This window comes from Malus sylvestris, chromosome 17 (genome assembly GCF_916048215.2).
Source record: "Malus sylvestris chromosome 17, drMalSylv7.2, whole genome shotgun sequence".
Classification (NCBI taxonomy): Eukaryota; Viridiplantae; Streptophyta; class Magnoliopsida; order Rosales; family Rosaceae; genus Malus; species Malus sylvestris.
Window position 1 is genome coordinate 1,867,792 of NC_062276.1, and position 27,640 is coordinate 1,895,431.

Genomic DNA, 27,640 nt, shown 5'->3' on the forward strand with positions numbered 1-27,640 from the left:
AGGGGACAAAATCATTTGTTTATCGTTGACTATATAGTATATACCAGCCTTCATGCATGTGCTCACAAGCATGCATGAGGTATTTTTTGAATTACGGCATGTTACGATGGACTTACACATTTTAAATGTTTTTATATAATATAAAAAATAAAATAAAAAACCGTACAAAAAGAATTAATTATTAAAAAACATTGTTTATATGATGAAAATACCTCTGCATTATTTTAGATTGCTTTTGAACTTTTTTGTTTTGGGGGCATTTTTGTCCATTTATTTTGGTGAAGCTTGTGACCCAAAAAACACTATTCACTTTAGTGTTGGCTTTATATATAGAGATTAGATACAGGTTCAGCAGCACCAATGCTATAGAACCCCAATTCAAGCTGAAGCAGTTTTCTGAAGGCTTCCCCATTTCAATTCAAGTAGTGAGTTGTTAATTACTTATCCTTTGTGTTCACTATTTCTTTCTTTGTTTTCATATATAAACACATGATCATCATCTACCTATACTAAAATCTCCTTTGGATAAATTGACAGATTGAGCATGGCAGCAGAGTTGAGCGGATCACAAAACCCAGGTATCCATGCAGAGTCGAGTAGATCAGAAAACTCAAGTATGTATCATCAAAATTAAAGTATTAAATGTATATGAAAGGTTCTCTTGGTTTCCTTCTATGTAAGAAACGCATGGTCACTCACTCTGAATTTAATATCAAGGGTGGAATCATGGAGAATAAATGGACGTGATTTCAAGATTTTAATCTCAAAGTTTGATATCAACCCTTGACCATTAGGAGACCAAAAGAACGAGACTCGACATGTTTATCACTATCTTGTGCATTATTTTCTTTTCTCTTTCTATTTCAAAATTTTAATTTCAATTTTCTTCCCTATAATCCTTGTTTCACAATAAAATTTTAATCTTCAAACATTGATACCAAATCCAAGGATTAGAGATTGTTGGGTGTGCTGGGTGTCTAGTGATAAAAGTTGGGTGTGAAGAGATGGTTGTGTATAAAATAGAAACTATATTAAAGTCATAACATGTCATGTACTTAATAAGTAAGATATTTTAAGTTACACCAGGATAATTGAAGAAAAAGTAATCAATATATTATATAAAATGCCATAATTATTACATACGTACCCTTGACAGAGGAGATCCCGCATGAGTATCAAGCTTTTATCGCTGCTGTAAGGAGGGGTGATTGGGATGAAGCGAAGGGGTTACTTACCCTACACCCCAATGCAATAACAGCAAAGGATTCATGGGGGACAGCTCTTCACAGCGCAACAGCATTCGGGCATGAGCAAATTGTGGAAGAGCTGGTGCGGATGATGACGGAGGAACAATTGGAGATAAAAGATAATGATGGTTGGACGGCTCTTGCTTGTGCTGCAAGAGAAAACATCAAGATGGTTGAATGCATGGTTACGAAGAACAAGAAACTACTCGGTATTGTCGCAGAGTCCCGCCACGTGACTCCGATTGTCATCGCTGCTTGGTGTGAGCAATGGGATATAGTTCGGTTCCTCTACTCTCTCACTCCACCCCAAGATCTAATGCTAGATGAAGGCATTTGCGGCTCTAACCTTGTTGCATATTGTCTTGGTGCCAAACAATTTGGTAACGAAACTACCGAATCAAATTTTCTGCGTTATACACACACACATATACAATAATTGGTCTAAATACATACATACACAATAATTGGTCTAAATACATACATACAGATATTGCATGGGAGTTACTTCAGCGTTACCCACAATTTACATGTACTCGAGGCACCATGTCCCCTATAATTGCATTTGCTTCTTTGTCCTCTGCATTTCCAAGTGAGACGTTGCTCAAATTCTGGCAAAAGTGGATCTACAATCGTTAGTAACATCTTTCCTTTTCTCTTAGTACCATCAAATTTATCAGCATTATATGTAGCATGTACAAATGTCATCTTCCACTTAAAGGTTTTCATAAGGTGGTTCAAATAAGATGGTCTTAATGTTAGGGAGACCAAATTTTTAAACCAAATGTGCAAACCAAATGATATGTTACCAATAAAAAACAAGCACGTTAATTGACATTTAATTAATAATTTAATCATCTATAACCACATCAATTGATTTAAAAATTTTTGTTCCCTAGCATTACTCTTTTCTTAAATCATATACCATAATGGTACGTTTTCATTCACAAAATATGTTTTAATATATCTGCAATGAGTATTTTGAATGAGGAAATCTTATTTCTTGGTAGGTATACGCATAGAGCTTGGTCATTCCGTCAATGATTTCCGTATAAATGTTCAAAATCAAGAAAATGAACAGGGTAATCAAATGAATAACACAGGTATGTTACACCTCAAAACTCTAACTACGATTTGATCTGTTGAAGTCCTTTTCATATGTTATGCTCTTTCTTTTTTTCTTTTTTTTTTCTTTTTTTTTTGGAATTGTTTCAATTATCCATCTCCTTGTTTTTAATAATTAGTTAAGATATGTGGTTGATGGAATGGAATACAATGAAATGCTGTCGGCCTATCCAAACATTACAAGATACAATAGACAACTAACACGGCCTAATCCCGAATTCAAACGTGAAAATCAAAAAACAAAAGTATTATCTATATACCTATGCCACTATATTGATAGTTTTCAACCGTTAGATGAAGCACACCCACACTTAGAGATTGATCGTAAAAAAAGGTGGCCCCCTCGATCAGACCTCCCGCAAATAGTATACCATGTAACTAGACATGTGTAATTCAACTTAACTCTAGTTTACTATTTAATTAATCAATCATTTTTAATTTTTAAAATTGACATGTGTACTTCAACTTAACTCTAGTTTACTATTTAATTAATCGAATCCTCTTTGTGGGGATTCCGAGGATCCTCGAATCCGGTACGTCCATCATTCATCGTGCGGTCAGAAATCATTTTAAATAATTGTATTTAAAATTAAACATGAACATAACCTGATGAAAACTGACGCAAGATGAACGATTAACGCACATGATTCGAGGATCCCCAGGATCCCTACAAAGAGGATCCAGAGGGGATCCCCTTCCTAATTAATCAATCATTTTTTAATTTTTAAAATGATTTAAAAAATTAAAAATTAAAATTAAAATTAAAAAAAAAAAAACTTTAAAAAAAAAATCAACAGTCATCATCGTATGCAAATCATGAACGCTCTGCACAGATTTGTCAAAATTGATGCCAGTTTTGAAGGAGGCCCCTAAATTTTTTGGGAGTTTTAACGAAAAGCCAAAATACTGTTAACTTTAACGAAAAGCCCACAATACTGTTAACTTTAACGAAAAATCATATTTTTATACTAAAAAGTCAAACATGGTACTATTCACTTTACCCTTTATTTTATCCTTAAAGTTTTCAAACCCTTTTCATTAATTTTCCTAAATTTTTTCTCGATTTTTCTTCCCAATTGCCGCTCGGATTTTGCTTTTTTTTTTTTATCTTTTTTTTTTTATTCTGTAGTTTCCAAATTCGAATTTTCCAGAAATTTAATTTAATTGTTCTGAAATCCGATTACAAAAATCAAAATTTGATTGTACTGTTATGAGATGATTCAACGGTTCGTTGACAACATCATCGCCGTCACCAAAGAGTGAGATTCTTCCTTCCCTTTTAACCAATCGATTCGAATTCGAATTGCTTTTGAATTTCGAATTTGGTTTTTTTGGAATCGTTTTTGAAATTGGGTTTTGGTTTCATGGCTGCAAGGGCAGCCGTCGTAGTGGTCTTCGGCTGTTGTTACAGTGGAACAAGAAGGAGGGAGGGGGGATGGGGGAGGGAAAGGGCGGAGGGCGGAGACATGGCAACCGAAGAAAGAAGATTGGCTGGGTGGAACTTTGAAGACATACTGAAAGTGGTGGCGCGGGTGGGCGGGTCTGTGGGGTTAGGCTGGGTGGGAACTTGCAACAGTTTATTTATTTATTTATTTTTAATTTTAATGCTTAAAATTAGTTTTAAATATTTTTTTTATAAAGAAAAAAAATAGTTTTAAAAATTGAAAATGATATATTTAATCAAGAAATTTACTAGAATAAATAAAGGAAGGTGTGTGAAAAACTATAAATAAAGAGAGGTGATTTTCGGAAGGTGATTTTCACGTACTCTGTTAAGCCTTTTAATTACACACCCTTATTTAACTCTGGTCGTTGATTTTGTTTAATTTATTCGATCTAATGATTATAAATAAAGAGAAGTGTGTGAAAAACTATAAAGGATGGGTGAAAATCACTTCTTTTTTTTTATTGATTTATTGGAATCAAATTTATGGAAGCATTTTTGCTCACCACCATAAACTATGGTGTATGCTTACCATACACCTAATCAATTGACATGTGTCATTTTACTTAATCTTGGTAATTTTTTTCAAAATTGAAAAACTAACATTTAATATGAAAGTTAACTAGAGTTAAGTGAAATGACACGTGTCAATTAATTAGGTGTATGGTGAGCATACACCATAGTTTATGATGGTGAGCAAAAATGCTCCCTCAAATTTATATGAAGATTCATTCATTCATTTGAATTTGGGACCAAATTTTTTATTGGGATCAAATATTTCGAGGATTTGGATTGATTGGATTTGGAAATTGCTGAACCCATGGAAATTGCAGTTCGAATGGGCAAGCTTCCAAAATCTATGGTGCCTGGGTATTAAGCTGTTGTTGGGTTTCATATAAAATTTCCTTAAAATAAATAAGAATTGCATTCGATTTTATGTAATTGTTTGTTTATTGTTTCATTTTGTATTGCAAGTATATTTCATAAATAAAGAATCAATTATTTTAAATTATGTTATTATTTATTTTCTGAATTGTTCTCTAACATCTTGAACCACCAAGATACATGGATTTGGGTCTTTAAACTTGGGAATTTGAACCCTTCCAAGTATATTTCATGCATATTGCCATATATCATGTAATCAGCATATAAAGAAATTTTGGCAGCAAAATCTGATTTTATATTTGTGTTGCAGTCTTGGGTTTACTACAAGGACTTCCATCGAGGCTTTTAGAGTTTTTGGGTATGTGGATATTAATTCATTTATTTTTTTATGGAAAATGATAACATATAGTTAACTTCTAACACACCTCTATTGAATTCATTTTGTTGATTTCGTTTGATTTATCAAATCCGATGAGTATAAATTAAGAGAAGTTTGTGAGAAACTAAAAATTGTGTATAAAAATCAGCTTGCATTTTCCTTTTGTTTAAACTAATAATTTATTTATTCTATCTTTTTATTTCGTAAAAATGTGGTTGTGAGTTGTGAGTTACATTGTTTTGAATGTCAACGTAGGAATCAACCGCATTCGTGAGCTGAAATTGATCCATGTTCGGTCATGTCAAATTTTGAACTACATGTGTGACGTGATAAAACATGTAACTACTGAAGAAATTAGGGATAGCGGTGTATATCCTGCACTATTAGAAGCTGTTCAAAATGGGATTGTTGAGGTCGTTACTTCTTTATGTAAAGCCAGACCAGAACTGTTATCGGTAGTGAATGGAGGCGGAAAGATCCTATTGCAGTATGCTGTGGAATGCCGTCAAGAAAAAGTTTATAGCCTTATATACGGGGTTCGTCAAAGAAATCGCATTACGAATTCGGTAGATTTTTCCTTTAACAACATGCTACATTGTGCGGGGATGTTATCTCCATTGGCAAGCAAAAAGCTTGATCGTATTGCAGGTGCAGCCTTGCAAATGCAGAGAGAAAGGCAATGGTACAAGGTTAGAATTATTTCCTTTTATATTATTCTAGGCTTAATTACATCTATGACCCTGAAATTCATTCCGAATACTTAATCCCATGAAATTCAAATTGAGTCACTTAATACTTTGGAATTTAACTTCTTTCTCACCTTGTCACATGCCGATGCCGTCCAAGAATAATATAAATTCTACCTCATTATATGCTTAAACTCAAACTGTATCCATGTATCAAATGATGCATCATTTTTTTTCTTTTCTAATTACTGAAAGAACACGATCAACTAATATCACTAAGGTGCATAATTTTTTGTTCAATGAAATGCAGGAGGTAGAGAGTATTCATATCCAACTCTTGGGATCAAGTAAAAATAAAGATGGTATGACACCCCCTGAATTATTTACCAAAACCCACAAGAAATTGCATGAGGAAGGACAAAAGTGGATGAAAGAAACAGCAAGTTCTTATACAGTTGTTAGTGCCCTCATTATTACAATCATGTTTGCTGCAGCATTCACAGTTCCTGGTGGAAACAACCAAGAAACAGGGTTTCCCATATTCTTAAACCAAAAACTATTTATGGTTTTTATAGTTTCAGATGCAATTTCGCTCTTTTCTTCCGCAACTTCAATGTTGATGTTTCTGGGCATCCTTACATCACGTTATGCTGAAGACGATTTCCTTAAATCCTTACCCACAAAGATGATAATAGGCCTTTCCACACTCTTCATCTCCATTGCGACCATGATGGTTGCCTTTTCTTCTACCCTATTCATCATGCTTTGGGACAAACCATGGATTACTTATCCAATCATTTTCCTTGCTGGTGTTCCCGTCATTTTATTTGTTTGGATGCAAATTCCCCTTCTCGTTGATATTGTCGTGTCTACTTATGGTGGAGGAATATTCGATAGGAAAGTCAAACACTGGATATAAATTCTTGATGGTGTATGCGATTTATTAATTGTGTAAGTTGTAGTAATGTTGGTCGCTTCTAAGAAAGGTTGTATGCATTGTACACGCTATACAAGTGCTTGGTTCCTATAATAAAAATCCCATTGTTCAATCTTTTGTTTTTTATTTTCGTGTCTACTTCTGCTGATGTCTACTTCTGGTGATTGTTACAGGGGTTTGGCTAGACAGGGAAATGATTGGATCCTCTCTCATAGATAGGTTTAATTTGGGTGTTTTTGAGACTCGTAGATATGGCGGTGCAATTGTGAGTGAGACTGTATCTTCAAGAAATCGAAAGAGACGTTAACAGGAAGTAAGGGTTTGTCATTGAATTATCATTGTTACATGAAGGTAGTTTAGTACAAAAGCACATGTTCGAGACGTCAGTATTTGGAAATGTCTAATAATCTACCTGAAGGTGATTCGAACTCGGTACAAGGGTCTGCATATGCATACTTATCCTAACCAATTGGCCTAACTCACCAAGTTTCCAAAGATACTCCAGTATTATTAGTAATACGCGTCACATTAGATACCTTTATATAGCATAATTTATCATGGAGTAGTTGAGCTACTACAATAAAGTTAGACCACTACAGGGTTTTTTTTTAATAAATTAACTAGAATTATGTTCCTTATTTGTCACTTTAAATCATGTATTTTGATTTTGGATAAAAGTTCTAACGATTTTACCTAAAAATAACTAGTAGGGTGATGCTAGAGAGACCACATTTAGACCATCTTTTGTAGTCCACATGATGTAGCAGTTAATAGTTGGATTCTTTCTTTAAATTGTTAAAAAAGAAGCACAACATCAACCGCCACATCATGTGATCCACTAAAAATTGTCTCAAAATTTGGTGGCCTTTGCATATAAATTGAATACTGAGGACAAAAAATTTTGAACGTGAACTGTCACATATTTGACATACAAATAGTTAGAGATCATATCTAGACTCGGCATTTGTAAGTTGTTTTTAGCACACTTAAGTTGGTTTAAAGATAATGCAAGTGTCAAGTACTCACATCTACCAAGTCCTTCATCCTGTGTGTTGGATCAAAAACGCTTCAGACAAATGCTCCTAAGTCCACTTGGGAATCCTCGTACTTTGTGATGAAGGGGTGTGAAAGTATCTGCAGAAGAAGAATACTAGTTAAACAATGTTGATGTCAAGCTACCATCTCCCAGATTGAAATCTGTGGCTAATACGATCCTCTGCATCCTTTTGCAGGCAGGCTTCAATAAACGAGCAGAATTCTGATGAAAACTTGTGTTTTGAAGGTGTAGGTGATGGATCATCCAAGGTCTGCCATAGACCTCAGAACGTCGGTTGCAAAACAACGGCGGATGTAGGCATTGGTAAGGATATATGAATGCAGCATAAGATTGACAGGTATTTACCTGCAGCATAAGATTGACGGGTCCTTCATTAGCTGTATATGAAAATTCTCCAGTACCACACTCAAAGAGAGCAAGACCAAGGCTCCAAATATGAGCTGGATAAGAATAATTCTCATTTCGAATTCGCTCAGGCGACATGTAAGTGACCGTCCCAACAAATGTCGCAAACTCGTAATTACATTGCTAGATTTGTTAATACCAAAAGACAACTTTTAATATCTGTGCGTCAAATGTAACATGAAAGGAGACGCCACCAGTAGTGGAAATGAATGCACTTAAGAAATCAGTGATGAATCATGACGATTAAACCAAAGTACAAAGATGGAACAAGTATCACGAACCGTGTCAGTATCCGCCAATGATCCACCATCGATATACTCTAAAGCTATGCTTATTTGACCAGAATCCGGTGTATAGAATGCGCCATAAAATTCTACAAGACCTTGGTAACAAGCAACAAACAACGCTCTGTTTCAATTCCCACACTCAAAATTTCTGGGGTTTTTTTCCGCAGCAACTCCTTTCCGGTCACTAATCACTAGCATAAAGTTCCTAAATTTGGAATTTACACGGGAAATCAATATAATTACTACTAATCAATACTATGATCCCATTTCACAGCAAAAAAAAAAAAGACGTAACATAAACAGAATTATCCGAAAAGGCGACATATGATACCTTTTCGAAAATGTTGATCTTCTTTAGCGCTAAAATCCGATAAGTGGGAATGTGGATAGCTCTCCGCACAACGCTGCTGGCGCCGCTGCCAATTGCCCCAAACACCCTCATATCCTCAGTGGCACACCGGTAGGTTTACTCGGCGCTGTCATCCACCGCCAAGGTCGTGCATTTCTGCAATCCGAGCTCGTTGATGTTGTACACGCCTGTCCGATAGCTTCAACCCAAAACCCAGAAATCAAATTTCCACAATTTCCAGAAACCCAAAGTTCAAAACTTGATTATTCGGATTGCTAAAAAAGCCAAAAGTGCTTACTGCGTAGGAATCGCAAGGGTGGAGCTCCAAGGAAGAGCCGCCGGCGCAGAAGCCCTTTTCGCAATCGGACAAAGATAAATATTAGTATATCAAATTTTATCACCATAATTTATTAAATAAAATACTTTTCTTTTATAGATTTTAGATTAAGGCGTATAATCACGATTCTTAAGAGTAGATTTTGATAACTATAACATGTGTATAGGTGTGAGGTAGTTAAGTTGGTTAACATTCTATGATGTAAGATTGTAACAAGTGTCAACATCTTAAGAGTCTTATGTTAGCTTTACTAAGCAATGTAGTGAGATATATACTGAATGTAATCAGTGTTAGAAGACTTAATGATTGTAATAAGAAATATACTTTTCCCTCCTTCTCTGTTTACATTTCTCTCTCTTTCTCTCTCTATCTCTCTTCACATGGTATCATTCGCCTGAAAAGCTTCGGCTTGAAGGTTTCTTGATCTTGTTCTTCTGCTTCCGCTCAATATTCTGAATCAATGACCTGTCTTTTCTTCTTCTCGGGGTCTTGTTCTTCTCTGCATCTTCGACTGGGTGCATTTTTCTTATTGCACACCAAGTGTTTGTTCTAATCTCTCTGAGAAATTTTTCGTCTGGGTTTCTTCCTTCTTCGTCAGCAATGGTGACTTCGGCTCAACTGCAGATTCTTCAATCTCCTATCACGTCTCTCATATCCACAGTCTCCTCTTTTGTGACTGTTAAACTGGATGATTCTAATTATCTTACTTGGAACTTCCAGATCGAATTGCTACTAGAAGGCCATGGTCTTATGGGTTTTGTAGATAGGTCTCATCCCTGTCCTGCTCGATTCAATGTGCCTGTTTCGGGGGATTCATCTGTTCCTTCAAGTGATGTATGGGGTTCTTCTCCTTGTACTTCGATAGATGGTTTTAGGTACTATGTGACATTCATTGATGAATGCACTAGATATTGTTGGTTGTTTCCCATTATCAATAAAAGTGATGTTTTCTCTACTTTTGTTGGTTTTTCTCAGTTTGTCTCCAATCATTTTCCAACTTCAATTAAAATTTTACAGATTGATGGAGAAGCAGAGTATCTTAGTAAGCCATTTCAAAAGGTTTTGTTGGAAAAGGGAATCAAACATCAATTATCTTGTCCTTACACACCTGAGCAAAACGGGTTAGCCGAAATGAAGCATAGGCATATTATTGAAACAGCTATAACCCTATTGCAAACATCTTCCTTACCTCCACTATTTTGGTCTTTTGCTTGCCAAACTGCTGTCTATCTTATTAATCGAATGCCCTCCCCTACACTTCATAATAAATCCCCTTTTGAATTGCTGTTTCATAATATTCTAGATATTACTCACCTCAGAATTTTTGGCTGCTCAGTATTTCCCCTATTAAAACCATACAATAGTACAAAGTTACAACCCAAGACAACCAAATGCATCTTTCTAGGCTATGCTTCCAGTTACAAAGGATTTATTTGCTATGATATTGTTCATACCCGGTTTTATATTTCTAGACATGTCATGTTTGATGAGTCAGACTTTCCATATCCAATCTTGTATGCTAAATGTCCTACATCCATTCAATCCATTTCTACACCTGTGACTTCATTATCATCTCCATTACTCTTAGTTAATGGTGACAATCATATTGTGTCCCACCCATCATCTAGGTCCCCTACTACTTCTGAGACTATGTTAAACCCAGGCTCTGCTCACCACAGTGGTCCTTATGATACATTACAGTCCATTACTGCATCCACAAGCCACCAATCCTCTTCTTCAATTCCTGTGGCTCCTGAGATTTCACTTGGGTCTCCTTCTGAGATCCCTACTTCTAAGACTTCTACTTCTACTGGGGTTGCCATCCAACATGAATTCCAACCTGACAGATTGCAAGTTCTTCTCCCTATTCCACCTATGAACACTCACTCTATGCAAACAAGAGCAAAGAATGGTATTTCGAAGAAGAAAGCATTTCTTTCAGTGCTTCAAGATGCTGAACCAGTTGATATCTCTCAAATAGAACCTGCCACCTATAAGTCTGCTCTCAAGTCTCCAGTATGGTTTTTTGCTATGGAAGAAGAGTTGGCTGCTCTTAAAACTCAAAATACTTGGTCTTTGGTACCCTTACCTCATAACAAGAACTTGGTAGGCTGCAAGTGGGTATTCAAGATTAAGAGACATGTTGATGGGTCTATATCCAGGTACAAAGCAAGGCTGGTTGCCAAAGGTTTCAACCAAGAAGAGGGTATTGATTATGGAGAAACCTTTAGCCCAGTTGTTAAACCTACAACTGTGAGATTAGTCATAGCCTTGGCAGCAAATTTTAGGTGGACATTGCGTCAACTTGATGTGAAGAATGCATTTCTTCATGGCATTCTTAATGAGGAAGTGTATATGTCCCAGCCACCAGGTTTTATTGATCCTCAATATCCTGCACATGTTTGCAGATTGTATAAGTCACTATACGACTTAAAACAAGCTCCACGAGCATGGAATGACAGATTCACATCCTTTCTTCCTTCACTAGGGTTTCTTTCAACATACTCGAATCCATCCTTGTTTGTCAAACATGATGGCCATTCTGTGATAATTCTACTTCTGTATGTGGATGACATAATCATCACAGGGAGTGATTCTGTCCCTATTACTGCAGTGATTCAAGCTTTGACTGAAGAATTTGATATTAAGGATTTAGGTCCCCTCCATTATTTTCTGGGGATCCAAATCACACCAAATGAAAGTGGAATGGTTCTTTCTCAGTCCAAATATGTTTCTGATCTGCTGATTAAGGCTGATATGGTTCACTCTAAACCGTGTTCCACACCTTGCTTACCCTATAACAGATTATTGAAAGATGATGGACATCCTTTCAATAATCAATCTCTCTATCGCAACATTGTTGGTGCTCTTCAATACCTCACCTTCACAAGGCCTGATATCTCTTTCTCGGTTCATCAGGTTTGTCAATTCATGCACTGCCCTATAGACTCTCATTATGCTGTTGTGAAGAGAATTCTTCGATATTTGAAAGGAACTCTTGATCTTGGCATTCGGTTTAGTAAAGGAGACTTGAACCTTCATGCATTTAGTGATGCCGATTGGGCTGGTGATCCTAATGACAGAAGGTCCACTACTGGTCTCGTTATGTTTCTCGGTCCCAATCCGATTTCTTGGTCGTCCAAGAAACAGAATACAGTTTCTAGATCATCCACAGAGGCTGAATACCTAGCACTCTCAAGTACTTCTGCAGAAATTGATTGGATCAAACAACTTCTTTCATTTATGCACATTGATGTTCCTTGTCCAACAACTGTGTTTTGTGATAACCTTTCGGCTATAGCCCTTGCCTACAATCCAGTCATGCATCAGCGGACTAAACATATTGAAGTTGATGTCCACTTTGTTCGAGAAAGGGTTGCAAAGAAGCTTCTGCAAGTACAGTTTGTTTCCTCAAATGAGCAGTTTGCTGATATTCTTACAAAGGGTCTGTCTACTCCTCTATATCAAACTCACTGCTACAATCTCAGACTTGGCAAGCTACCATTTGAGATTGAGGGAGGATGATAACTATAACATGTGTATAGGTGTGAGGTAGTTAAGTTGGTTAACATTCTATGATGTAAGATTGTAACAAGTGTCAACATCTTAAGAGTCCTATGTTGGCTTAATTACTAAGCAGTGTAGTGAGATATATACTGAATGTAATCAATGTTAGAAGACTTAATGATTGTAATAAGAAATATACTTTTCCCTCATTCTCTGTTTACATTTCTCTCTCTCTATCTCTCTTCACAGATTTTGCCTCTCTAAGACAATATCCCGATATAGCAGGTAATAGCGTCATACTTTCTAGAATATAACAACTTATGATCCTTGTAAGTGTACATTCGCAATACTTGAATTGAATGAACAATTCGATTCTTTCCTTTTGTATAAATGTTCAAAATAAAGAAAATGAACAAGGTGATCAAGGGAATATCACAGGTATGTGGCATCTCAAAACTCTTACTATGATTTGATATGTTGAAGTCCTTCTCATATGTTCTGCTCCTTTTTTTTTTTGTTGACTTTTTTCAATTATCCATCTCAAAGCTTAGCGGGGTACACGATTGGTATTAGGATAGTTACTTACATTTTAATATGTTATTAGGGTAAGTTATTCACGTGTTGAGCCGAACAACTCACATGCCACATCACTCAATATATATTGTCTACACATTAAGCTCAAATGACAGCACACATTAGGAGGTGTGTTGAGAGTATGAAATCTCACCTAAATTTCACATCAGTAAAGGGAAATCTTGCCTAATAATTTAAATAATTGTGTTCATCTCTTTCCTATTTCCAATTGGTTTAAAATGAATGTTTACATTCTAGCATTCCATTTACTTATTTAAATTGGGAACTCTTGTTCATGTAGATGTCAAATACTAACTAACGAACCAAAAAATAAAAAAAAAATCCAACAAAATCAAAATGAAGCAACAAAAATTAAAATAAAGGGAAATTTCCTTTAAATCCAGTAATATTTTATGCTCAACTTTAAAATTTTGTCGCACAAACTTTCTCTTTTGCCATTAATTAAAAAAAATACAAATATAAAACAAAAAACAAAAATCTGTAAATGAAATTAACCTTGCATATTACAAATTAATTAAAACAAAACAAGAATTACACTCAACAAATGTAAGAGTAATGCTAGGGAGACTAAATTTTGCAAAATTGGTTTACAAATTTAGTCTCGCTAGCATTACTCCAGATGTAAACATTTGTCCTAAGTTCTAACTATCCAGCTCAGCATAAGACTAGCTAATCCTTTCAACAAATCTCACCCGACGTGTGGACTCGGACGGGTGACCATTGGCCACCGTGGCAGCAATAAGGTCCGATTCTGGCCGTCATCCAAATTCAGTCGTTTTATACTCTCTCTCTCTTCGTCAACCTTGATCCATTTGTACTATTTTTTTAAGAAAGTGGTTTTCATACACTCTTTTAAACCTCTTACAGAACCCTTGCTTAATCATATTTATTGATTTCATTTTATTTATTCATCTATGGTGCCTGGGTATTAAGCTGTTGTTGGGGTTCATATAAAATTTCCCTAAAATAAATAAGAATTGCATTTGATTTTTCTTTGCTTATTTCTTGTCACCTAATCAGCATATAAAGAAATTTTGGCAGCAAAATTTGATTTTAGATTTCTGTCGCAGTCTTGGGTTTATTACAAGGACTTTTAAACTTTTTGGGTACGTGGACATTGATTTATTTATTTTCTATGGAAAATGAAAAGCACACAATTAACTTCTCACACATTTGTTAAATTATGTTTGTTGATTTTATTTGATTTATTAAATTCGCTGGCCATAAACCAGTGGTGGAGCTAGGATTTCTTGTGAGGAGAGGCCTCACACAAGTATAGAAGAAAACTAAACCAATAATGATTACAAACTTACTAATGCAAAACATCATAACATATATCCAAATAATTAAGTAGTCAAAATTAACATATGTATAGATAATTTTATCTATTTATAGTAATTATAATTATTCTCGACGAATTTCATATTGTGAAACCATTGCATGATGTCATCTATACTACTTGAAGTATTATTAAACTCAATAGAGAAAATTACTAAAAACTTTGCAAACACTAAAACTCAAGAAGAGGTAGGATAGAATAGAAACAAATGTTTTATAGAGAATAATAGAGTTTCACAAACCTTATTGTTCTTTATTCAATAAATTTGAGATTTGGAATGGCTAAATATATGAAATTCAAGAAGAATAGGGGGAATAGCTCTATCAGTGCATGAGTGAAAGACGATTTTTTAATTAAAAGTGAATAATGGGTTTTTAATTTAATGTCATTGGTTTGTGATGATGACCATTTGAAATATTATACTTAATTTTAGGATGAGATTTGGATGAAAAGATAGATAAAAGATTGGATTTTTGTGTTAAGTGTTGAGAAGGGTTGCAAAGCAATAGATATAGGTATAATACTAATCTTGTTTTTTCAAGTTAGGGTAGGCCTAGGACTACTCTAGTCCTCATGTGCCTCTGCCAGTGCCATAAAATAAGAGAAGTCTGTGAGAAACTAAAAATTATTTGTGAAAATTAGCTCTCATTTTCCATTTGTTTAACTATCAATTTATGTTTCTGAAAAAACAATCAATTTGTTTGTTTATTTATTTATTGGTAAAAATGTGGTTGTGAGTTGTAACATTGTATTGAATGTCAACGTAAGAATCAACCGCATTCGCGAATTGAAATTGACGCATATTCGGTCATGTCAAATTCTGGACTGCATGTGTGACGTGATTAAACATTTAAATTGTGAAGAAATGAGGGATGGCTATGTATATGCAGCATTACACGATGCTGTTAAATATGGGATTGTTGAGTTCTTTATTTCTCTATGTAAAGCCAGACCAGATTTATTGTTCACCGTAATCTACGGAAAGAACTTATTTCATTATACTATTGAATGCCGTCAAGAAAAAGTTTATAGCCTTATATACGGGGTCGGTCAAAGAAATATCCTTACGACTTTCGTAAATGATAATTCCAGCAACGGCATGCTACATTGTGCGGGGATGTTATCTCCATTGGCAAAGGGAAAGCTTGATCGTATTGCAGGTGCAGCCTTGCAAATGCAGAGAGAAAGGCAACGGTACAAGGTTAGAATTATTTTACATTATTCTTGTAGGCTTAATTACATCTATGACCCTTGAAATTCAATATGAATATACTTAACCCCATAAAATTCAAATTGTGTCACTTAATACTTTGAAATTTAACCTTTTTTTACTTTATCCCATGCCGGTGCCATCCAAGAACAAAATAAATTCTATCTCATTATATCCATGTATCAAATGAAGCATTTTGTTTTCCTTTCTAGTTATTGAAAGGACACGATCACCTCATTTCACTACGATGTATAAGTTCTTGTTCAATGAAATGCTGGAGGTAGAGAGTATTGTGGTTCAACTCTCGGGAGCCTCACCGAAAAATGATGATGGTATGACACCCCCCCCCCCCTAAATTATTTACCCAAACCCGCAATTTCACAAGAAATTGCATGAGGAAGGACAAAAGTGGATGAAAGAAACAGCAAGTTCTTATACAGTTGTTAGTGCCCTCATTATTACAATCATGTTTGCTGCAGTATTCACAGTTCCTGGTGGAAACAACCAAGAAACAGGGTTTTCCATATTCTTAAATGAAAAACTATTTATGGTTTTTATAATTTCAAATGCAATTTTGCTCATTTCTTCCTCAACTTCAGCGTTGATGTTTCTGGGCATCCTTACATCGCGTTATGTTGAAGATGATTTCCTCAAATCCTAATCCATAAAGATGATAATAGGCATGTCCACACTCTTCATCTCCATTGCGTCCATGATGGTTGCCTTTTCTTCTGCCTTATTCATCATGCTTCAGGACAAAACCAATTACTTATCCAATCATTTTCCTTGTTGGTGTTTCCGTCATTTTATTTATTTGGATGCAATTTCCCCTTCTCGTTGATATTTTCGTGTCTACTTATGGTGAAGGAATATTCGATAGGAAAGTCAAACACAGATACAAATTCATTATGGTGTATGCGATGCATTAATTGGGTAACTGTAGTAATGTAATGTTTGTCACTTCTAAGAAAACTATGTAAGTGTTTGGTTTTTATAATAGAATCCCCATTGTATTAAATTCATCAATGGTTCATATTTCTACGGCCAGAGTAGTAGCATCTGTTGCTTTGCCGCCGATTCCAGAAGAATCTAAAGGGTGTGTAGTCAAATTAGGATTTGGTGGGATTTTAATAGATTTTAAAATCAGAGTGTATTCAACTAAGATTTTGAAAGAGGATTTTAAAAGAGTTTGAAATCATGGTGTAGTCAAATTAAGATTTGGGAGGATTGTAAAGAATACAACCAAAATGAAAATAAAATTCTAGCAAAAATCAAAATGAAGCAACAAAAATTAAAATATAGGGAAATTTCCTTTAAATCCAGTAATTAATATTTTAAACTCAACTTTAAAATTTTGTCGCACAAACTTTCTCTTTTGCCCTTAAATAAAAAAAATTACAAATATGAAACAAAAAACAAAAATCTGTAAATGAAATTAACCATGCATATTACAAATTAATTAAAATAAAACAAGAATTACACTCAACAGATGTAAGAATATTGCTAGGGAGACTAAATTTGTAGACTAAATTTTGTAAAATAAATGATTTGGAAGTTGATGATTAGATTATTACTTAAACGTTGATAAACTTGCTCATTTCCTATTGGTGACACATCATTTAGTTTGCAAATTTGGTATACAAATTTAGTCTCTCTAACATTACACCAGATGTAAACATCCGTCCTAACTATCCAGCTCAGCATAACACTAGCTAATCCTTTCAACAAATCTCACCCGACGGGTGGACTCGGACAGACCGTGGCAGCAATAAGGTCTGATTCTGGCCGTCATCCAAATTCAGTCGTTTTATACTCTCTGTCTCTTCGTCATCCAAATTCAGCAATAAGGTTTTAGATTCAATACATGGACAGAGAGCAAAGAAAGTATGGGTTATGATTATGATTATGATTATGATCGCTGGAAGATCTGTAGCAAAAGCATTAAACATATATCCATTGAACCTGAGGGTTACGATTATGATCGTGGAATCAACTGGACGGTCTTGGTAGATTCCCCAAACGTTTCTTCATTCAGTTTCAATGCCGGTTCGTTTAACAAGTTTGCGGTGAATAATGGTTCGTCCCCGTGTGAGCTCCGAAAGCTGTGGTTTAAGGTAATCTTCTTGATTTGAGTTTGTATATTTTGTATTTTTTGAGTCAATAGCATGATAAATAGTGAGTCTCTTTAGCTTGTTGATGAATCTTGGAATCGGCTGATAGACCGAGGGAATAGGATACTAATTGGTCGTGTTATATTTCAATTTATAAGTTTGTTAAGACTACATATCCTGCACTTGTGCATCGGCTGCTGGCATAAGAAAAAAGAGATTGCAACTGAACGACATCGGACAAAATTGTTTTGAAAAGAAGGATTAATTGATGATTAACCATGCCATTGTGTAGGGTTATGTTTCTCTCCTTGAGTTTCTGATTTCGAAAGTACCTCTCAAGACTCTTTATTGTAAGTGTTTTTAGCACACTTTTGTTGGTTTAAAGATAAGGCAAGTGTCAAGTACTCACACTGCCGAGTCCATCATACTTTGTGTTGGATCAAAAACGCTTCGGGCAAATGCTCCCAAGTCTACTTGCGAATCCTCCTACTTTGTGATGAAGGGGTGTGATAGTAGCTGCAGAAGGAGAATACTAGTTACACAGTGTCGATGTCAAGCTTGAAGAGGATAATAGAGTAAAAAGAAATGTAAATAACTCACAGGAGTTAAAAAGTTAGTTAAAGAGTTAGCTAAAGTTACTGCTTTAATAATTCTTTTACTTTTCCTCAGTTGGTAACTTTAGACTTTACTTAAAGAGTAAGTATATATACTCTTGTAAACTATATTTTGATGTAATGAGAAAGATTCATTTCCTCAATGAAGCTACCATCTCCCTGATTGAAATCTGTGGCTAATATGATCACCTGCTCTGCTGTTGGCCTAGCCATCTGCATCTGTTTGCAAGCAGGCTTCAACAAACGAGCAGAACTCTGGTGAAAATTTGTGTTTTGAAGGTGTAGGCGATGGATCATCCAAGATGTGCCATAGACCTCAGAACTTTGGTTGCAAAACAACGGCGGATGTAGCCAATGGAAAGGATATGAATGCAGCAACGGGTCCTTCATTAGCTGTATATGGGAATTCTCCAGTACCACACTCAAAGAGAGCGAGACCAAGGCTCCAAATATCAGCTGGATAGGAATAATTCTCATTTCGAATTCGCTCAGGCGACATGTAAGTGACCGTCCCAACAAATGTCGCACACTGGTAATTACGTTGCTAGCTTTGTTAATACCAAAAGACCACTTTTAATATCTATGTGTCAAATGTAACATGAAAGATGACCAACTCCGTGCAAGTAGCTCAGTCCCTTCCACATTGAAAACAGAAAAAAAAAAGAACCTTAAGCACCAAGCAATCACCCAATATTCTGATCAATATAGCTGAAACCGAGTGGGAATATTCAGGTATTCTTTTCTGCAACCTTAAGACATCCGCCAATGATCCTCCATCAATTTTCTATTTTTGTCATTATATACAATTATATCATACTTCTACATCAAAGTTTACTAAACGCTTTACACTATAATTTATCAAACGCTCATCTACTTTATTTTACAACGAAAGCAGTTTTTTAAAAAAAGCACAACAATCACAAACTAGCCCTAAGCTAAATCGATCAGTCCAAATACAGCAAACCAATCTATAAGAGCGATTCCTTAGTGCAACCTTGGGGCATCTATTTGGCAATCTAGTGCTGGACAAAAATGTTTTGCGATTTAGGTCTTGATAACTTCTACATAGCATGTGCCAATTTTTATTAGCGTAGGCGCTGTACCTAGGCTTACTTGACACTGCTGCTTTGATACTTAAATTAATTTGTAGGCAAAGTATGTCTTCTAAACTCCCAGCTAGGCTTACTTGATACTGTTGCTTTGATCCTTAAATTAATTTGTAGGCAAAAGTATGGCTTCTAAACTCCCAAGTGTCAAAAGTTAAGATTCCATATATGCTTGGTTCACTATTTATTCTTTATTTTCATTTATAAACACATGATCATGATCTACCTATAATAAAATCTCCTTTGGATAAATTGACAGATTGAGCATGGCAGCAGTGATCAACCCAGTAGAATACACAGGTATCTATCATGAAAATCAAAGTATTAAATATATATGAAAGGTTGTCTTGGTTTCCTTTTGTGTAAGGAATACATGGTCAGTCACTCTTGAATTTAATATCAAGGGTGCAACCGTGGAGAATAAATGGATGTGCTTTCAAGATTTTATATCAAACTCAAGGATTGGTGACCAACCATTGATCATCAGGTGACCAAAAGAACGAGATTCGACATGTTTATCAATATCTTGTGTATTATGTTTTTTTATCTTTCTGTTTAAATTTTTAATTTTTTTCCTTATTTCACAGAGAATTTTGAGTGCAGAAATTTGAACTCATACAAAATATAAGATAATGTTATGAAAACTAAATTTGGAAACTAAATGATGTGTAACCAATCGTCAACTTTCAAGTTATTTAGTTTTCAAAATTTAGTCTATAAATTTAGTTTTCCTAACATTATCGCAAAATATATCCTCACAACAAATGTTACTCCAAAGGCTTTCTTTCTATCCAAAATCTTATTTTTATCCAAATTCTTTTTTCTATCCAAAACTCTGTATTTGAGTTCTGTACGGATAATAGAAACGAATGAGAGTAAGGTTTTGTTAAGAACTAAGAAACCAAGAAAACAATAGGTTTCCTTGCTTCACGTCCCATCGCAAAACCAATGATTAACCACCTCAATTTTTATTTTACTTTTTAGAAATGTTGTACCTTTCATATTTATCTATTTCACTCATAATTTGAGATTTGACAAGTGTATTCTACCAACAAATTAAACTAAGTTTTTATCACGAGTTATGAGTTTAATTTGATAGTAGAATACACATATTAAGTAACGAGTGAAAAAAGTATATAGGTAAAGGCGAATGAGGAAGCTATCTAGCATTCATCAGAAAGTAGTTAATATATCCCTTGTATAAAATGCCATATTTAATTACATTCGTACCCTTGACAGGTGATTATGATCCTTGGTTCGAAGCTGTAAGCAGGCGTGATTGGTGTAAAGCGAAGGAGTTTCTCACCCAACACCCCGGTGCAATAACAGCAACGGATTCAATGGGGAATACAGCTCTTCACAAAGCAACATACAAAGGGAACAAGCAAATTGTGGAAGAGCTGGTGCAGTTGATGACGGAAGAGCAATTGGAGATCAAAAATAATAATCATGAGACGGCTCTTACCATTGCTGCTGCAGAAAACATCAAGATCGTTGAATGCTTGGTTGCGAAGAACAAGAAACTACTCGGTATTGCCGAAGATGGCAGCCAATTGACTCCGATTCTCATTGCTGCTAAGAATGACCGATGGGATATAGTTCGGCACCTCTACTCTGTAACTCCACTCGAAGATCTAAAGCCAGATAAAGGTCGTTGGGGCTCTGAACTTGTTTGCTATTGTCTTCAGGCCAAACAATTTGGTAACGAAACTACTCTTAACCGAATCAAATTTTCTGCACTATATATAGTATATATACATATGTACGTGCCTTTAGCGGGATCCCCATTTTAGCTGGAAAATGGAGATGATGCGCCCGAGCCGTCTGATTTCATTTAGTGAGATCGTGCGGCTGGACATTAAAGATGCATTTATTACATTTCTTACTTTCCTTTCGCTGCCTCGCGAAGGACCGAACCACAAACTAGAGGTTCAAATTCAATCAATCCTAAGAACATGTTTGATATTTTATTTGAATCAAATTTTTTAAACTTAAAAGTAAGTTTTTAGAGTTTTTAAACTTAAATTCACTCATTTCTTTTCTCTCCATCCCTCTCACTCCAAATCTATCTCTCTTTTATTCTCTCTCTCTCACCCTTCTCTTTCTTTTTTTTTACTTTTTTCGTCTCTTCTCCAATCCGCTTTTTTCATTCTCCCGGTTTTTTTTCTCGCTCATCTTCCTCTCTATCTCCTCCGATCCTCTCACTTCTTTCTCTTTCCTCCAATTATCTCCTATTTTCTTTCCTCCTCTATCCTCTTTCTCTCTCCGACCCCCTCTTTTTGGATCTCTTTGTCCAGTTTAAGTTGTAAGATTTAGAATTTTTAAATCGCAAACCAACAAGTTTTCGAGTCTTAAAAAAAATTATTTTCAAGAAAAATTCTTAAAAAATGTTTTGAGAAATTATAAAAAAAATTTAAATCAGATATCAAACAAGCCCTAATCTTTTCATCTTTTCCTTGAATCGGTTTCCTCCCTTGACCATTTTGAACGTTCTGGAGAGTGGGAATTTATTTTTCAAGTTCTGATTCTGGCTTGCAGGTTAATGGAGAAGGCGCGGTAATAATTTCTAATTCGATTTAATTGTACATATGAACTTGGGTTGTGAATCTATTCCTCATTTTTATCTTCAATTTCAACCACTGAACATATTTGAATCAGAACTCATTAAGTTTAATCTTTAATATTTGAAAAAAAAAAAAAAAAAGCAAATCAGTGAAACCAATCTCTAGAAATTAGCAATTGAAAGAAGAAAAAAAAAAACTCACAAAATCCTTAAATCCATTCTCCAGGTTGCCCAAAATGATCAGGGGGAAAAGATTTGGGTTCGATTGGATTTCGGTGGTCTTGGCTATGCGCCCTTGGCGTGGCAGAGATTCAGAGCAACGGAGAAAAAGAGAAAAGAAATGTAATAAGTTGTGTTTCGTAGCAACCCCACGATCTCATTAAAAGAGATCGGACGGCTATCGCATCATCCTTATTTTTCAGTTTAAATGGAAATTCCTCTCCTTAAAAAGCCTCATACATATATAATAACTGGTCTAAATATACTTACGTACAGATATCGCATGGGATTTACTTGGACGGTGCCCACGCTTGTCCTATACTCAGGGCCTTACAAGATGCCCTCTATATGAATATGCTCTTCTGCCCATTGCATTTCCAAGTGGGACGTCATTCAAATTTTGGCAACGATGGATTTATAAATGTTAGTAATATTTTCTCTTTTCTTTTACTACAATCAAATTTGTCAACATTATATGTGGCATTTATAAATGTCACCTTCCAAATAAAGGGTTTTATGAGTTGGTTCAAATAAGGTGGTCTTCCTCATAGTTTTCTTAAATCATACTAGCATATGGGCACACACAAAGTGTGTGTGAAAATTTTTTATTTTTGTTTTTCAAATAGAATGAGAGAGGAAGAGAGTGATAGAGAATGTGGGAGTGGGAAGGTTTTTATTTTTATTTTTATTTTTATTTAATCCGACATTCACCTTTCCCAGACCCTGCGTAAAGCGGGAGCCTTGTGCACTGGGTACGACCTTTTTAGAGATATGTTAGGATTACATGTATGTGAGGCTTTGAAAATAAAAAAACAGCAAAATTTGATTGTGTGAAATTACATTTCTACCTCATATTTCTTATTCATGTTCTATTTTAATTAGAATGTTAAACTTGTAATTTCATAGGATTTTGGTTGACAATGAGTGTTTTATTTTTTAGTAGAGATTATAAATGGGTACTACCATAATGCTGTGTTTTCATCCACAAAATCTATAGTAAATGAAAATTGGTCTTATGTCAAAGACATTATCTACCAGGAGTATTTTGAATGAGGAATCATATTTCTTGGTAGGTATACACGTAAAGCATGCTCTTTCCGTCGTTGATGTTCGTATAAATGTTCAAAATCAAGAAAATGAACAAGATAAATGGAATCGCACAGGTACGTTACATCTCAGAAGTGAAACTATGATTTGATATGTTGGTGTCCTTTTCATATGTTCTGCTCTTTTTTCTTTTTTCTTTTTTTGTTTTTTCAATTATTCATCCAAAGGAATAGCATAGGCAGACTGCTGCAAGCTTCCAAATCATATGGTGCCTGGGTATTAAGCTGCTCCAGGGTTTCATATAAATTTCACTACAGTAAATAAGAATTGCATTTTATTTTTCTTTGCTTATGCCATATATCATCTGATCAGGCTTATAAAGATATTTTTGGCAGCAAATTTAATTTTAAATTTGTTTCGCAGACTTGGGTTTATTACAAGGACTTCCATCATGGCTTTCAGAGTTTTTGGGTATGTGGACATTAATTTATTTATTTTTTATGGAAAATAATAAACACACATTTATTTCTTCTCTCACACCTCTGTTGAAATTATGTATGTTGATTTTGTTTGACTTATCAATTCTCATGGCCACAAATTTAGAGGAATTTGTAAGAATTTCAGTTTTCTTTTGTTTAAATTATCAATTTTGTTTATCTATGGACTTATTAAAAATGTGGTGGTGAGTTGTAACATTGTTTTGAATGTGAATGTAGGAATCAACCACATTTGTGAACTGAAATTGCACCATGTTCGGTCACGTGAAATTTTGGACATTGCATATGACTTGATAAAAGATTTAAAGAATGAAGAAATGCCGGAAGAAATGACGGCAAATCGTGGACTACGTGATACGTTATTACTAGCTGCTCAAAATGGGATTGTTGAGCTCGTTACTACTGTATGTAAAGCCAGACCAGAGTTATTGAAAGGAACGTACGGAAAGCCCATATTTCATCGTGCTGTTGAACACCGTCAAGAAAATGTTTATAGCCTTATATACGGGATTAGTAAAACATATGACCTTGCGACTTTGAAAGATAATTCCGGGAACAGCATGCTACATTATGCAGGGATGTTATCTCCATTAGAAAAGCTTAATGGTGTTGCAGGTCCAGCCTTGCAAATGCAGAGAGAAAGGCAATGGTACAAGGTTAGAATTATTTTATATATTTTTGTAGGCTTACTTACATCTATGGTCCCTGAAATTCAATCCGAGTACTTGACCTCACAAAATTCAAATGGAAACTCTGGTTCATGCCCCTCATCGACCAAAATTTTAGACTCAAACTTTATTAATTTAAATCGATTCATACCTTAGTTGGAGGATTCAAACTTCAAAATCATTATCCATTGGACAAAAAGAGCTTTTTTTTATTTTTTTTTTGTATGAGCTCGTCTTATGGTTTTAGTTAGATTATTAGGTGTGGGTATACTTATTGTTAATTATGCAATAATGTAAAAAAAAAAAAAATCACATTCAAAGTTTAAGTGTAAAGAGAGAACATATGAACTCAAATAAAATTTTCAAAAAAGAATAAAAGCTAAACACGGAATGAATAGTTTACAAAACAGATGCTTATAATGGCCAAATTTCAATAAGATGCACATATACCCTTCATTTTTTTCCCTTTAAAATTATTGAAAGATTACGATCACCTCATGTCACTACGATGTATTAGTTTTTGTTCAATGAAATGCAGGAGGTAGAGAGTTTTGTGGTTACAGCCACGGGAGCCTCAACTTTTGAAGAACATATTTTGATAGCCGCTAGATTATTTACCAAAAACCACAAGGAATTGCATAAGAAAGGAGAAAAGTGGATGAAAGCTACATCAAGTTCTTATACAGTTGTCAATGCCCTCATTGTTACAATCATGTTTGCTGCAGCATTCACAGTTCCTGGTGGAAACAACCCAGAAACAGGGTATCCCATATTCTTAAACAAAAAGCTATTTATGGTTTTTATAGTTTTGGATGCTATTTCGCTCTTTTCTTCCGCAACTTCAGCATTGATGTTTTTGGGCATCCATATATCGCGTTATGCTGAAGATGATTTCCTCACATTCTTACCCACAAAGATGATAACAGGCATTTCCACACTCTTCATCTCCATTCTGGCCATGATGGTTGCCTTTTCTTCTGCCCTATTTATCATGCTTCAGCACAAATCGTTGATTATTACTTCAATCATTGCCTTTGCTAGTGTTCCCGTCATTTATTTTATTTGGATGCACTTTCCCCTTCTCTTTGAAATTCTCCTGTCTACTTATGGTGGTGGACTATTCAATAAGAAATGCAAACGCTGGATAAATGTTTAATGGTGTATGTGATGTATTGTGTAACTGTAGTACTAATGTAATGTTTGTCACTCCTAAGAAAGCTTCTATGCATGGTATACATTATGTAAGTTTTTGGTTCCTCTAATGAAAACCCCATTGTTCAAATGTTTTTTATTTGTTATCTGTAAGATCTATTTTGATTGGAGAATTATCAACATATTAAATTCACAATCGTTTTGAAACATTAAAAAAAAACTTCGGATTGGAAATTCTATATGTATTCCAATTTTTATCTAAATCATTTTACAAATGCTTCGAATTTTTAATTAAAATTTAGTTTAACATGGAAACAGAAATTAGAGTTCAACTTACACCGGTATGAGAACGTTTATTGTTTAATATATATAATCGACTACGATGGTCAATTCGATTTGGGTTGAGATGGTCATGGTCAAAATTTGATTTAAGTTTTTAATTACAAAAATAAAATAAATAATCTTAAATAATCATTTTTTATTTGGTTTTTTCACATATAATATCAAGTTGGCAGTTACGTCAAAACAATTGTAGATTCTATTTTTATGCCAACACTTAATGGTTAGCTTAACAAATTTGTAACGTACGTATGACATTAAAATAACATAATAATAAAATTAAGGGCCCAAACACCACCGCCGGCGCCACTACGATTCGAAACCTAAACGATCTCCCCAACGAGATCCTCCTCCGCATCCTCTTCTTCCTCCCCACATTATACTCCGTCCGAACCTTTCTCGTCTCTCGGAAATGGTGAACCCTCTAGTCTCGCATTCCCTCCCTGAATTTTATCTGCCAACACTTCCGGCCGTACAAGCCGCCGCCAGTTCTTAGCCGTGTTCGTCGACCACGCGCTCCGATTATCCCGTCCACACTTTCCGACTCTCTTTCCCGCACCACAGTCAATACTGCTCCTATATCGATTCCTATATCGATTACTGCTCCTATACAAAATTGTTTTGAAAAGCAGGATTAATTGATGATTAACCATGCCATTGTGTAGGGTTATGTTTCTCTCCTTGAGTTTCTGATTTCGAAAGTAGCTCTCGAGACTCTTTATTGTAAGTGTTTTAGCACACTTTTGTTGGTTTAAAGATAAGGCAAGTGTCAAGTACTCACACTGCCGAGTCCATCATACTTTGTGTTGGATCAAAAATGCTTCGGGCAAATGCTCCTAATTCTACTTGCGAATCCTCCTACTTTGTGATGAAGGGGTGTGATAGTAGCTGCAGAAGGAGAATACTAGTTACACAGTGTCGATGTCAAGCTTGAAGAGGACAATAGAGTAAATAGAAATGTAAATAACTCACAGGAGTTAAAAAGTTAGCTAAAGTTACTGCTTTAATAATTCTTTTACTTTTCCTCATTTGGTAACTTTAGACTTTACTTAAAGAGTAAGTATATATACTCTTGTAAACTATCTTTTGATGTTATGAGAAAGATTCATTTCCTCAGTAAAGCTACCATCTGTTAGTTTATAAGTGTATTTGCTGAAATATAATAAGAAGTCAGTTTTAAATATCAGCCCTTGGATCATAGTCCAAGTGTGTAGCTAAGATGTAATCTTAGATTAATTAATATTTCCTCTTGCTACATGTGCTAAGTGTGTGTGAATGAATGAAACAGTGCAGAGTTCGTTTCTTCTTCCTCAAGCTGAATTCTCTCACTCTCTCTCTAGATTTCTTACTCTCTTCCTTTCTTCAGTATTTTATACATTAATTGAAACACTCATACAAGATCATAGTCTGTATGCTAACATGGCCTCAGAGCTGTGTTCGATCAATTGATACTGGGCGTTTGGATCTGTGAAGAGAGCTACCCAGCAACTCAAAGCTGCGATCGAGTTGATTGCGATCTGAGTCTAACATGGCAGGATC

General features: G+C 35.1%; 3 protein-coding genes and 1 long non-coding RNA gene across 8 annotated transcripts in view; 2 read left to right on the forward strand and 2 right to left on the reverse strand.

The window, feature by feature from the left end:
- LOC126610501 (mitogen-activated protein kinase kinase 3-like) overlaps positions 1–27,640 on the reverse strand; it is a 165,945-nt gene that overhangs the window by 88,697 nt on the left and 49,608 nt on the right. Inside the window, exons 1-4 of one of the 5 annotated variants that reach the window (XR_007618535.1) lie at positions 9,097–9,196; positions 8,781–8,997; positions 8,103–8,654; positions 7,726–7,834 (exon numbers count right to left, since the gene is read on the reverse strand). The gene's annotated coding sequence lies outside the window, so the exon portion shown is untranslated. Of the gene's footprint in view, positions 1–7,725; positions 7,917–8,102; positions 8,655–8,780; positions 8,998–9,096; positions 9,197–18,699; positions 18,826–27,640 lie in introns of those variants that run through there. The other 4 variants (XR_007618538.1, XR_007618534.1, XR_007618533.1 and 1 more) reach the window with 4 other exon arrangements.
- LOC126610481 (uncharacterized) overlaps positions 1–27,640 on the forward strand; it is a 130,777-nt gene that overhangs the window by 70,859 nt on the left and 32,278 nt on the right. Inside the window, exons 3-4 of the mRNA XM_050278562.1 lie at positions 19,876–19,916; positions 20,856–21,317. Coding sequence (XP_050134519.1) covers positions 19,876–19,916; positions 20,856–21,317 — 503 coding nt within the window. The remainder of the gene's footprint in view (positions 1–19,875; positions 19,917–20,855; positions 21,318–27,640) is intronic.
- Positions 343–6,812, forward strand: LOC126610487 (uncharacterized). Its single transcript, XM_050278574.1, has 8 exons — positions 343–425; positions 538–614; positions 1,157–1,627; positions 1,735–1,878; positions 2,255–2,347; positions 5,009–5,056; positions 5,333–5,766; positions 6,074–6,812. The coding sequence occupies exons 2-8, from the start codon at positions 545–547 to the stop codon at positions 6,680–6,682; spliced, it is 1,869 nt and encodes a 622-aa protein (XP_050134531.1). The 5' UTR covers positions 343–425; positions 538–544; the 3' UTR covers positions 6,683–6,812.
- On the reverse strand, positions 18,140–27,219 carry LOC126610517 (uncharacterized). The gene is made up of 2 exons (XR_007618560.1): positions 27,121–27,219; positions 18,140–18,554 (listed from the first exon to the last, which is right to left on the reverse strand). It is a non-coding gene; the product is annotated as an uncharacterized LOC126610517 (long non-coding RNA).

What these genes read in the sequence shown, in the direction of transcription:
- LOC126610487 (XM_050278574.1), top strand. Translation starts at nt 545, where the DNA reads ATGGCAGCAGAGTTGAGCGGATCACAAAACCCAGGTATCCATGCAGAG. An exon ending in TCTTGGTGCCAAACAATTTG is followed by an intron (nt 1,628 to 1,734) that starts GTAACGAAACTA and finishes ACATACATACAG; the next exon opens with ATATTGCATGGGAGTTACTT. An exon ending in GCAAAAGTGGATCTACAATC is followed by an intron (nt 1,879 to 2,254) that starts GTTAGTAACATC and finishes ATTTCTTGGTAG; the next exon opens with GTATACGCATAGAGCTTGGT.